Genomic DNA, 14,010 nt, shown 5'->3' with positions numbered 1-14,010 from the left:
ATATATATATATATATATATATATATATATATATATATATATATATATCTAGTATATATATATATATATACCTATATATATACCTGTATATATATATATATATATACCTGTATATATATATACATATATATATATATATATATATATATATATATATATATATATATATATATATATTATGAAATAACTTATTGTAGAAACACATTTCACTTTACTAATCTTTGGATTCATTTTATATTTTGTTTAATAATTTATATAGTATTTCATTCCTTGGTTTAAGGACAAAATCCCTATTTAAACGACTAGATGGTTCGGATGATAAAAGTTTGACGAAATGTGAAATATACTTTGACTTAGAAAACGTAAAATTTCATGAAATATACACGGAAATCGCATTTACTCGTCAAGACGGTGAAGTTAATTAAACAATCAGTCAACCGTCATCTAATTCTCCAAAAAAGAAAAAAAAAGAGAAAAAAAAAAGAGAAGGCGAGGGGAATGTTGAGGCTAAATGTGACATAACATGTAAATAAACGATATACCAACCACATCAGGGATGGAAAATTGGTGAAGTCGTTGGGAAAGGGATTCTAATCAGTGCCCACTATCAATTTAAAGTTTAGAGCATCATGTAAGATATATAAAGCCATAGACTTCAAGATAATAAGCTGAGAAGCAGTATCAAGGGTTCCATATGTACTGTATATCTGATTTTATTACATTTTGATTCAAATATTTGTGTCCATCCATGATGCATTAATCGTTTGTACAACGTAAATATAAAATCATTTTAAGTGTAAGCGAGATTGAAAACTAAGATTTTTTTCTATCAATTTGATGGCAATACGGTATCACGAGATAATTGATAAAATGGTTATTTTTATCAGTTTGGTGGTAATACGTTATCGCGAAACTGAAAAAATAATTTTTTATTTATCAATTAAATGTTAAAACGTTATCACAGATACAGGATTTTCTTACATCTAGGTATTGTAAGTCACCACACATCACTAATAACTTGAACATAAAATTTTACTAATAATCATAAAAACTGGATAGCATGAATTTCCAGTCCGATTTCCTATGTACTTCTAATAGAAAGTGTCTGGAACAGATAATAGGGCTAAAATTGATCTCACAAAGCAGATAATATTTTATGGGGGAAAATGACAGTTAATAAAAGAGAAGACATGTCAGCAGCTTAAAAATTCTTCAAATTATAACGAAATCCTATCAGTAAATCACAAGTAAATGGCACTGATCATCATCTCAACATAACCGACTATGAACTTGAATAACTTTATACATATTGATATTAACTTCCAAAGCCTATTTTGCCACAATAAATTTTACATCTGTAAGATGACGTAACTTTTTTTTTTTTTATTACACATCTATAGTTGGGAATCTCTTTCATTCAATAAAATATGTCTATACTTGCACTACTTCATTGCATGTATGTCATCGATAATTCTTAGCTCCCGTTTCTTTTTTCCGTCAATCGATCCAGGTCTGTAACCTACCAGTCCAATTGAAAGTTAGGATGAGTATCATAGATATATCGTCAAATGTCAATGATATTCTTGAAAACTTTTGCTAAGGATCAGAAAAGATATCTTTTATGTCTGACATATTCCTTATTGTGCAGTACACTTAATTAACTTCTACACATATCTCCGATAAAATTCAGTCTCTCGTTAGTAAAGAACCGACCTCTACTGAGTCTACTATTTCTCTGAAGTAGTTTTGGAAACTTATGGTTGTTTGAGCGACATCTTCAAGAATAAGTAAAGGATTCCCTATCTTGAATGGCAGGTTTTTTTTTCACTTGTGACTGTCCAAATGATCGAAGAGAAGTATTCCGATTAGTTTTATATTCTTCGCAACTTGTAGTTATTCGTTGTCACGAACCATAACATTGGAATAGTTGTTTTTAATTGATCCAAAGTACTGTGTGTAGTTTAGTCAGAGTAGAGAAATCGATAACTGGCTGTTCGTGTAGAGAAGGAATATAATATCAGGTAAATTGATTGGTTATTGAAGGTTATGATAGTTGATGAAGACTATTTGGCGTTATTACTTGTAATAGAGTAAAAAAATATTAGAATAAAAGAAACGTTATTTTAGTGACAATGAAAATGGACGTTTCTTGTGACTCTTTGACTCAGTAAAAATTCTCTTTTTGATATAACGTTAAGTTTTATGATATTTGTATATGTATAACAGGTGCGACAGACTTCCAATGTTATATGTCAAAAGAACACTCACTAGAGACTCATATAAGTATTTACTGTAGAATACATTTGGGGGTTGGCCTTGTACTAAATTGCAGTCTATTAAGTAAGAAAGATGCTATATTCTAGCCTAAGGTTGAGAAATTTGATACCTCATAGATAACAGCTATTTAATTTCATTTCTAGCCTAAGCAATGCTTATATTGCTCTTTAACATTCGATTTAAAAGATTGATAAAAAATAATCCATTAAATTCTCTAAGGTAATCCAACAAAAAATCATCATTATAAGCTGATTGGTAGATATAAAACTCAGAAACTCGAATCCTATTAAGTTGAGGTTTTAGTCATGTGGTATATATATATATATATATATATATATATATGTATATATATATATATATATATATATATATATATATATATATATATATATGTATGTATGTATGTATGTATGTATAATGTATAATGCATATGTGTGCATATATATATATATATATATATATATATATATATATATATATGTATAGTGCATATGTGTATATATATGTAAATATATATATATATATATATATATATATATATATATATTCACACACACACATATATATATATATATATATATATATATATATATATATATATGTATGTATACATGTGTATATATATATATATATATATATATATATATATATATATATGTATATATATATATATGTTTATATATATATGTATGTATATTTACACACATATATGAATATTTATAATGCATATGTGTATATATAATATGTATATATATGTATATAAATATATATATATATATATATATATGTGTGTGTGTGTATATAAATAAATAAATATATATATATATATATATATATATATATATATATTCACACACATATATATATATATATATATATATATATATATGTATATATATGTATATATATATATATATATATATATATATATATATATTTACACACACACTATATATATATATATATATATATATATATATATATATATATATATATATATATATATATATATATATATATATATTTGTGTGTGTGTACGTTTGTGTATGTGTGTATATGTATACATTTTATAAGTTGTGTTTCTCAATGTGAGAGACCGATGAGTGTAAGATTATAAGATTATACGACCCTTTATAGAGTGGGTATAGCTCCCGACTTGAAAATTGCATGTCCTAAGTGTACTATTTGGTAACAGTTGCTGTAAGATACCAATGAGATGTAGATGGTGAGTATATAATTCCTCATTGGATTTTTTTTTTTTTTCACATAGAGACCTTACTTGTAAAATGCCATAATTCTCTTATCACGTGGGTGAAACTAGAGACTAAGAGAAAAAGTGCCTTGCCTTATATAATGTTTTATGTGCGATATATAATAGGTCATAAGGTGCCGAACATCGGAAAGATGGCTGTTTTTAGGGAGATAGATATTATAATATATTTATCATCATTATCGTGTCGTTATGGCGTCATAGTGACATAAACAGATTTTCCAAGCCTCAGTATTTTTGTTTTGACAGCTTTTACCAAGAATATTTCTAATTTTCAAAAAATTAGTAAGGTTTTACACTTAATTATTGTAATTGATAAGTAATTGTGCCATTGGTTACATTTAAGCGGTCTTTACATTAATTCTATAAAAATAATGATTTTGTTGACATAGTGGAGAAACATGGCAATCCTTTTCTTGTAAATTCATTGCCATTTCTGCTCCAAAAATTATTATGCCAAGGAAGGAGGACAGGTGATCTAACTATCACTCTTTCTCCCTGTCAACAACAAACAGGAAACGTAAATGGACTAAGATATATAAGAGGCCTTCATTTTAACGTCAATGACATTAATCTAAAATGAAAATGTTAATACGATTACTTTTACAGTACTGCACATATAAGGACAACTTTGTCGGATCTCTACTTTCAGTTTCATAGAAGTAAAAGGTCACGTAAATCATTTTAAAGAATGGTTCAAAACTTTATGAGCCTGCCATTCTGAATATTTTTTGTTGATAGGTGTTGATGGATGCGATAATATATATATATATTTAGAAGGAAAGATTGTTAATCGCTAGCTAAAATAGCTTACCGTTTCACTTCCAAGCACAATTATTAATCATGTATTAAGTTGCATACCAACAGGAAATTAGATTTCATTCTTAAGAAAATTTTTCGGTTCTGAGGAGAGATATGGGTGAAGTGGGGCTGGGGGAAGATCCAAGGAATAGAAATGGTTGGAGAAAGTTGACTCGAGCGGCTGACCCTGCTTTACAGTGGTACTAATAAGGTCGAAAGAAGAGTAAAACTTGTATGTACATTTGCCATTAGTGAGAATGAATTGAGGTTAACAAGTGTTACACGAGTTTGGTTTTATTATGTTTAAAACAGAGGGTATTCATTCACGATTACAAGATACTCTTGTTTTGCTTAGAACACAAACATTTTGGATTTTTATATTATTCTGTCGTGTGAGCAAAAAGTTGAGATTATAAATTCGCCGTTTCATTAATGATTTATAGGTTATGTGTTTACCTAATTATTAATTAATGAAGAGCAAATGATCCATTGACTTACACATAATTTTCATTCGGTATGGAACACTTACTACAAAAATGCATGTCCTGTGATAAGTGCTAATATTATTCATATTATTATTCAGAAAGAGAAAATATTCAAGTATTCACACACATTGAATACGTCTGAAAGGTCATTCGACTGCCATGTAAGCTTCAACGAAACAATATGCCATGTGTTTGAAAAGATAATATATCAAGTTAATACAGTTAAAATGATGAAGGAAACAGATACGTATACATGCATGAATGATAACCTAAGTCAAAACAAATACAATCAGGAATACAAAGCGCTGCTAAAGAACATATTAAGAAAATACACACAGACACTCACACGCGTGCGCGCACACACACACGTGTATATATATATATATATATATATATATATATATATATATATATATATATATATATATATATATATATATTGTATATATAAATATATGTATATATGTATATATGTATATATATACTGTATATATGAATATACATACATATATATATATATATATGCATATATATATATATACATATATATATATATGTGTGTGTGTGTGTGTGCAGAACACAGTCAATGAATTGTCATTACTTCAATTATATGAAATTTTCTCTTTTCCTTCCGTTCGCACCGGTGCTCTCTGTCATTGTGTTTGAACCTTGTTACCGAATTAAAATGACACATGCCTTACTGTGAAAGATGCATAAAAATGCCTGTTTAAAAAATAAGGATAGCGAAATCATGAAACATTTTAAAAAACTCATGAGGTTGAATGAATAATGTAACCAAATGCAGAAGACATTTTGTATTAATGATTATTTTGTATACTAATTCATAAAGTTCTTTAAAGGTATAGTGAACGGTCTACTATATGGCAAAAGTGAAGGTTGAATGTAATATAGGGTTTTTATTTTTGCGCTATATATATACCAAATTTATATCAACTACAATGACACAACCGTAATAATGAACATCTTTGATACACACATGACAGTGATTTTGCGAAGCAAACATTTTAAGTTCATTGCAGTAAGAAAAGAAAAAAAACAACAACTAAATACAGGAACTTATCATCTAACAAGAAGAACATCTTTACATGCACTGATCAGTCCCAACGAATGCACTGGACAGTTAAATACAACGCCTATACGAGCACTTCACTTTTGTAACAATGAAAGGGACTAATGTGAGAGAAGAATACGTAAAACATTTACCTACCTTGAATATGCTGGAGAACTGCCGCGATGAGCCATAACTTGATCCCCGCGGAGTACAATTGCTTTTTGCCAAGCAGGGCTTGACATAGCAATTCGGCGAAGCAGACGCACCCTTGCATCGTACACGACCAGGACCTGTAGTAAAAAAAACACACACTCCCGCGGCTGCCGTTGTCAATCCTCTAGGGATTTCCGGGTGAAACTTTTTTTTTAAGGTAATTCCCCGTCTTTAGGCCCCTCTTCCAAGGCTTCCTGGACTGCCATCTAGCGGTTGTAGTTCCGGCGAGGGAGTCGCACCGTAGGGGTTCGTTTATGTCAGCACTTTGCGAAATCGTTAGATTTGCGGTAATTATTTTCTGTATTCACTTTTGGTAGGTTTTAGCTATGGCGCATAACACTAAGGAAACCGAAGGCGTAATTAAAAGGTAATTGAAGGGTTAGTGATGTGAATGTGTTTGTGTTGTGCGAAACATTGATTCCTTAGTGATTGTGCCGGAGTGGCAGAGATAGATGTTGTTGTTAATGAGGAACTTTCATACAAAGGTGGAGTTATTTTGATGGATGATGATCAATTTATTGCAGTAATGATAATAATGATTATAATAACCGATGACCTGATATAGCAGCAACTAGACAATAATAATAAAAGTTTAAATTTAGATCGAATAAATTTCAAACAAACATAAATTACATATGAAATTATACTTATTGATTTATTTATAACACGGTACACCAAATATATATTTTGGTAGCTTTTCTTATCGTAATGCTATTTGATTCACGTATAGAATAATATTCAAACACCGAACAAATGTAAAAGAATAGCACTTATATTATTGCTCTAGCTATTGAATTCAAACTATTGTTATTGATTATCAGGAAACCGCTTTATTGTTTGTGAATACTGGTTATGGAATTATTTGTGATTTTAGGACTGTTTGTGTCCATTATTTTTATTATTATTATTATTATTATTATTATTATTATTATTATCATTATTATTATTATTATTATTATTATTATTATTATTCATTTATAAGTTACACGGCGTTCTTTAGATTATATCAAACAGAGAAAATGTACAAAGGTGTTTTTCTTGCTAACAGTACTCTTTCAATAGATAGATCATGAAAATACCAATCTGCTAACTTCTGTCAGAAAAAAATTGAAACATCCTTCTCAAAGTTTATGATCCATAATAATAATAATAATAATAATAATAATAATAATAATAATAATAATAATAATAATAATAATCATCATCATCATTAACATGATAATAATAGTAATAATAATAATGTTATTATTATTATTATTATTATTATTATTATTATTATTATTATTATTGTTGTTGTTGTTGTTGGTTTTGTTATTGTTGAAATTGATTTATCAAAATATCAAGCCGCGTATATCTTACATCAGTTGCCTTCTTTTTATACGCACTTATTTATCTTTTCTGATGTGTTTTATTGATTTATCTTATGCTTTGCATGCTTGCTTGCTTAGCCAATTATTGGTCCTCGTAATGTTTTGCCCCTAAATATATCAAGATAACTGTGCGCCTGAAGTCGGCCTTCGTGAACGGAAGCTGTGAACTTTGCTATCATGTTAAAAGCACAAATATTTAGATTTAGATGTTCATCTTGTTATGATGCTTACCTTGAACATTGTGAAGCCATTTCAGTAATTTGGCTAATGAGGTATATTCTAATATGGTCCATGTAGTCTTTTGAAATTATATTTAAATTTTGAATGGAATAAAATTTCCTCACAAAAACGTTATTATATCTTGGATTTAAGTTTCTGATGTTTACCTTTACTTTCAGTTGTGACAAAAATGTCTAGGGCTATCGGTGGATTTAATTTTTAAGCTTTAAAAGGGTCCAATAATATTTGAAATGATTCAGGAAATGGCCTGATTTATTATTGTCCTTTATTTATTCGTTCGTGAAAATTCCACGATAAGCGTAGTAAAAATATTTTTAGCTGAATTGTATCTTGTGTATATTATCGTATTTTATATTTATTTTCTACATGTAGATTACTTTTTTTAAAAATGTGATTTAGGTTTAGATACAAATAAATTACATTTTCTTAAAACTTTATAATACATATTTACCATAATCACATGCTTTGGTCTAACACACCTCTCCGCCTCATATCATCAGGAGGCGGGCAAAGTATCGACGCCACGGAATACTTGGTCATATTGAAGACATTTGTGCCTTTTTACTGGCTTGTATTTCCCTTATGTATATTATCTTATAGGAAGGCTATCCTTGGTACACTTAAGATATATCTTAACCTTCCTTGATCTCCCTACTCCCTGCCACTTCTTAATCCGTTTATTGACATTTACCTGTCATCTGATAGATTGATGAATAGAGTTCAAAACTGAGGGTTTCATGAATTATTAATTTCAGGTCTGGTAGAATGGAATTCGTCATAACATTTGAAATGAAGGAAGTTTTTGAAATGGGTGTAAATTCTGATTAAGAATCAACAGACCTAACTTAAAGTTTACTGAAGGAGTGATAGAAATGTTGATTTCGTATAACAAAACAGCATGTGCGCATTGTCAAAAAACAGTTTTTTTTTTTTATATCAATATATATCAATAGACTTGTAACGTTTCCTCTCGTTCATGCATAGCTAGCAGCCACAATTTTGATATCTCATTTGTTCTGCCTTTAATCAGAGCAGATTTTTTATCCGGCTCATGTATGTGTCTAGTGAAAACAAGTGTTAGGATGTTTTCGTACTGGTTCTCGAGAATGTAGCTTAGACATTTTATAATGTTTTTGTATAAGCCTTTATGCATGGTTTAAAATATTTAAAATAATATGGTAAACGATTTGAACGTATGTTTCACTTACACAAAAAAATATGTTTTTTAGTTATAATTATATATATATATATATATATATATATATATATATATATATATATATATTATATATATATATATATGTATGTATATATATATATATATATATATATATATATATATATATATATATATATATACTTTGTATTTGTTAGGTGTCTATAACAGCCATTGTTATACTTGTAGAATAACAAAAGAAAAGACCGACATTACAGAATCCTTTCAATATGCTATGAAATTCATCACAATTGAAAAAAAGTAACCCGAAATAAATTCCACGTAATAAGAAGGAATATTTTCTCATTGAATTGAAACTGCCTATCAAAAGATATAGTAACTTTAGAACACAAAGCCACACGAGTACTTCTAAAAGGCCCCGAAAAAAGTTTTCGAAGCTAATTTCAAGACCGTTTGCATCGCATTCACATACAGACTCATAACTACGTCTGGAGAATAGCCAGGCCTTTTGGAACCTGGCCAAATGCTTTCAGTACAAAGTCATATTACAACAAGCGTCTGTTCTTATTAAGTTGCCGGGTTTTAGTTTCTGTTCCTTTTATTCCGGGAAAAAATTAGGATTTCTTTCCACAACTGGGATAATCTTGTGTTATATAAATTGTTTTGTTTGTTTTAGCAGGAACAAAAGGAAGGCATTTCAGTCGGGTTTAGGTCGCTGAATAATGAAGTGAGTCATGTGTAAGAAACAAATAAATTACTACACATTAATGTATGTATATGCAGTATATATATATATATATATATATATATATATATATATATATATATATATATATATATATATACGTGTGTGTGTATACATATGTATATATATATAATATATATATATATATATATATATATATATATATATATATATATATATATATATAAATATATATCTCCAGACAGAAAGTGTAATTGTTCTTGTGGGCCCAATCTCATCATATTATGTAAACTTTTAACACATAAATATCAAAATTCCTCCAAGTATACCTGCGATAAGAGTAAAAAATCAAAAGGCATAAGTTGTTATTAAAGTAACAATTGGAGCTGCCCCACTTTCTGGCGCTACTCCATCTCATCCGTATAGATCGATGAAAAAAATCGATTCTAGTAAGCATATGGGTTAAAACGCTCCCGTTTTGTAAGAATTCAACCACTTATTGTTTTTTTTTTTTTCAAGTGGTTTATCATGGAAGTGACTGAATACTAAAAATAATCATACAACTGGCTTTGCGAAAAACACACTGGGCTGGATTCCTTGCTGAATCTTACTGACCTCCTTCTAAGAAATAATATTGGGAACACTGTGATACAACTTTTTCAACTGTTTTTACATGTGTTGCGCTTTCCAGTCTATAGATTATTTCGTGTCTTATTCTTGCTTCTATGTCTCTAGCCAGATATCACAATTTTCAGTCTTTAATTATTGGCATTTTTGCCAATAATTGACGTCATATTGAGTTTTACAATTATGTTTTTCAAGTACACCTTTGTATATTCAACTACATGGAAATGTAATTTGTGCTTAGATTAGCCTGTTCAATTTATCGAATGCTTATATTACAAGATTTTACCACAAAAAGTTCTACGGAAATTCCAAACTGCAGAATTTAATGATTCTTGACAGATAACGACAATAATAGATATATGAATAGTAAAAACGATAAGTTAGCTGTTCCTTCTGTCTTCCATTTTATTTTTCAATTGCATACTGATAGTTACCAACAAGTCATATGTTCTGTATGTAAATATTTTTTTAATTTATCGAATTGCACGGTTTGGTTACTATTTCAATTAACTACTAGAATTTTAAATTCTGTTCTTGTCTCCGTTTCTTTATGTCTATGATTTGCTTTCCTTTATCCTAATTCTGTATTTTCTCCCCTTTTTCAATATATAAAACAATATTATTCCCTATGCAAACATTATTATTTGCTTACTGCAGTTACGTACTTCGGTGGTTCGTTATTGTTAGATTGACGAAGCATCATAAACACGTTTTGCAGGCTAGACCCCCACAATTTTTACATTATAATGAGTTAAGGTAAATAAAGATTTATATTAAACGTCACCTCCTGAAATTATGTTCGTTTTCTGTGTACACAGATCACCAGGATCTAACGACTCATCTCAAACAGGTGCACGAATTGATGACTACCTGTAGACTACCGTACACCTTGCAGTTGAGGGCCATCACTTGGTAAAGGCTCACTTAAAAAATGCATTAATTTTACTCGGAATAAACCCTGAATTGAAATATAGAGGTCATTGCAACAAATCTGATTTCTCAGTAATTTTGATATTTGAAGGAGATATGTCAGAGATATATTAAAAACTCATATGTAGCAGATGAATTAGTTTAAGTAAACAGCTGTAAATTAAGGGGGGGGGGGGGGGGCCCGAGGACACTATAATCCTCTAGTCTAGCTTGCGTCTTTGAAACTGTGAAACCTTGAGATAATCCGGTTTGGCAAAACCTTTTAATCTATTATGATTTCCTTTGTCTCGTAAGACTTCATAAATGAATGGAATACAATAACAGACTTGAGCTATTCTGGACAACCACCTTTAGAAATAGAGGCACTCGTGTTGAAGCTTTGTATCGGATATAGTTGTCTGGAAATAATCTTTTGTAGCTCAAAATAGAGATGTGGTCACCATAACACTGAAGGTTATATTAGTGATTAAACTATTTACATCATTTACCATTAAAATTATGTAACGCATTATTTATCTGTAGAAATAGATTGATTTTTTTCATAAAGTGATTAGTTTGGTTTTGGATTTAATGATGTTCTTTTCTTAGTTTCACAACACGCGTTCTTTTTCCTAAAGATGATTGTATTAACTATTCAAAATACTGTATATCAATATCATTTGTAATGAAGGTTTGTTGTCAGAGTTTTCATATTTCTATTTGTAAATCAATCTTGCATACTGAATTGTTTATAAGAATATTATCTTCCTCACTTCTTTTTATTACGAAAGGCAAGTGAAATTCTGTCTTTGGTTAGTGTTTGATTAAATTATAGAAGTACTTTAGCGTCCTCAAGACCGTAAAACACAAGTCAACAGTAATCATCAATACTATGAGGTTGCCCTCCTGGACTTAAAACCCCGTTATGACTGCAATATATAGAATATATAAGAAAATCTAGTGAAAATTATCAAATAGCAGTAATGTTTGTATTTCACTGCATGATGCTGTTGCATTTGCTAATTGACCAGGTAAGAGGAAGAGATGTTATTTGGGTGTCCAAATCATATCACAAAAAGAAATCATTATTGCCTGTCAAATTCATGTTTTTACCGGTTACGGTCACTCTTTACATCTTTCTATTATAAATACATATGATATTACAAAATCAATTGGTATTTCAATGGTGAGTACTCTAGAAGTGTCTTAACGAAAGGGTTAATTAGAGTTAATCAGTAGTGAATTTCTAAAAATTATCGGATCTCTTATCAGTTACATTTGTTTGTTTTTCTCTTTGATGTGAAAGTCCATTGAAATTCATTAAATTACAGATATGATTTGTAAGATAGAATTCAGCTATTTAGAAAGGTAGATCTGCGTGCTGTTAGGCCATAAATCTTTTTCAAAATCTGGATATTTTAAAATTACCTTTCTGCTTCATAGTGCTGAACGAATTTTTGGCTTAGCTTTCTATTCTTTAAATAGAAACATAATACAACTGAAATGTGAAAACGTCTCATAGAAAGAGTGTTATAGTATCGGAAGTGTGATTACGATGATGATTACCAGAGCCCTCTAGAATAGATTAAGATAAATTAGAGGGTGAGTCGTTATTCACGTATTGGGAATCGAGATGCTGTATAAATGATTGCGATAACAGTTTTTAAAGGACTGAGCCACCGCTCGATATTTAGGATATTTTCAATGAAAGTTTTCACCCAATTCACAAAATACTTCTAGGATATTTCTTAATAAATTTATGTAATTTTCTTTGAGAACTTCCAAAGCGAAATGTATGGATACCTGACATTTACTCAAAGTGATTATTTAAGCGATCACTTTCATTTCGGTTTTATATACTTTTTTGAACTTTCAAGTGCCGGAATGGATAAAGCTACATTTATTAAAAGAGCCAGGAAGAGGATTGAACTTTTATCAAATTTTCCATATAATCACAAATGCATAGATGCCACACCGCCAACTGCCCGAACGACGGAACGGTGTCTGTTGACTGGAAACTATCCTTATAAATCCTCCTGTCCTGGAGTTGAGTCAGATATCAAATATGTAGAGTCTTACCTTCCTAATATCTGTAGTAATAAATTGCCTTACTCTTGTAGAAATCCTCATTTCTTACTGTAATTAAGCCTTACATAATCCTTCAAATTAAGCCCGATATGCCAATCACAATTAGTCATTAACAGTGTACAGTAGTTCTAGTGTACCTTAGGTGAAATATTCCAGTTAGTCAGTAACAGTGAATGCAAATGATCTTGTATGCAAATAGAATGAAAACTTTGATTATAGGGGATAGAAGAAAAGATAAATAAATGATACTGATAGTGTCAGAAGGAAATATACACTGTAACGTATAGTTGAGGAAAAGTCTTGCTGTATGTGCCAATGGAAAAGGAAAGAATTGAAATAATACAGTATGAAATATAACCTACATTTTATAAATTCATAAATCAAATTCCAAATTTGGGTGAAGCTGTGCCGAAGCATTTAGTGATGAAATAGTATATATATATATATATATATATATATATATATATATATATATATATATATATATATACATATATATATATATATATATATATATATATATATATATATATATATATATATATATAAACACATCACTCACATTATCAACTAAACAGTACGCACCAAGATCTAAGATGATCTCCGACATACTTAGATTATTATGTAAGCATTTGCATAGAAACAAAAACACATAGAATGTTATCTCGAGTGAGACAAAGATAATTACCTCGATGCCTTTTGGTACGTAGTGAATTAATTAGCCCCAGAAAGAAAATTTCTGTCTTCAGAACTCGAATGAACTTCCGCCGGATGT

General features: G+C 29.5%; 1 protein-coding gene across 3 annotated transcripts in view; it reads right to left on the bottom strand.

Moving 5' to 3' along the window:
- LOC137627478 (lachesin-like) overlaps positions 1 to 14,010 on the bottom strand; it is a 770,122-nt gene that overhangs the window by 747,659 nt on the left and 8,453 nt on the right. For all 3 annotated transcript variants that reach the window (XM_068358565.1, XM_068358580.1, XM_068358573.1), the window contains exon 2: positions 6,062 to 6,457. In XM_068358565.1, coding sequence (XP_068214666.1) covers positions 6,062 to 6,179 — 118 coding nt within the window. In that variant the 5' untranslated portion in view covers positions 6,180 to 6,457. The remainder of the gene's footprint in view (positions 1 to 6,061; positions 6,458 to 14,010) is intronic.

The sequence above is a fragment of the Palaemon carinicauda genome, chromosome 2, assembly GCF_036898095.1.
Source record: "Palaemon carinicauda isolate YSFRI2023 chromosome 2, ASM3689809v2, whole genome shotgun sequence".
Classification (NCBI taxonomy): Eukaryota; Metazoa; Arthropoda; class Malacostraca; order Decapoda; family Palaemonidae; genus Palaemon; species Palaemon carinicauda.
Note: the sequence above shows the minus strand (reverse complement) of the source record. Positions and strands in the feature narration are given on the sequence as shown.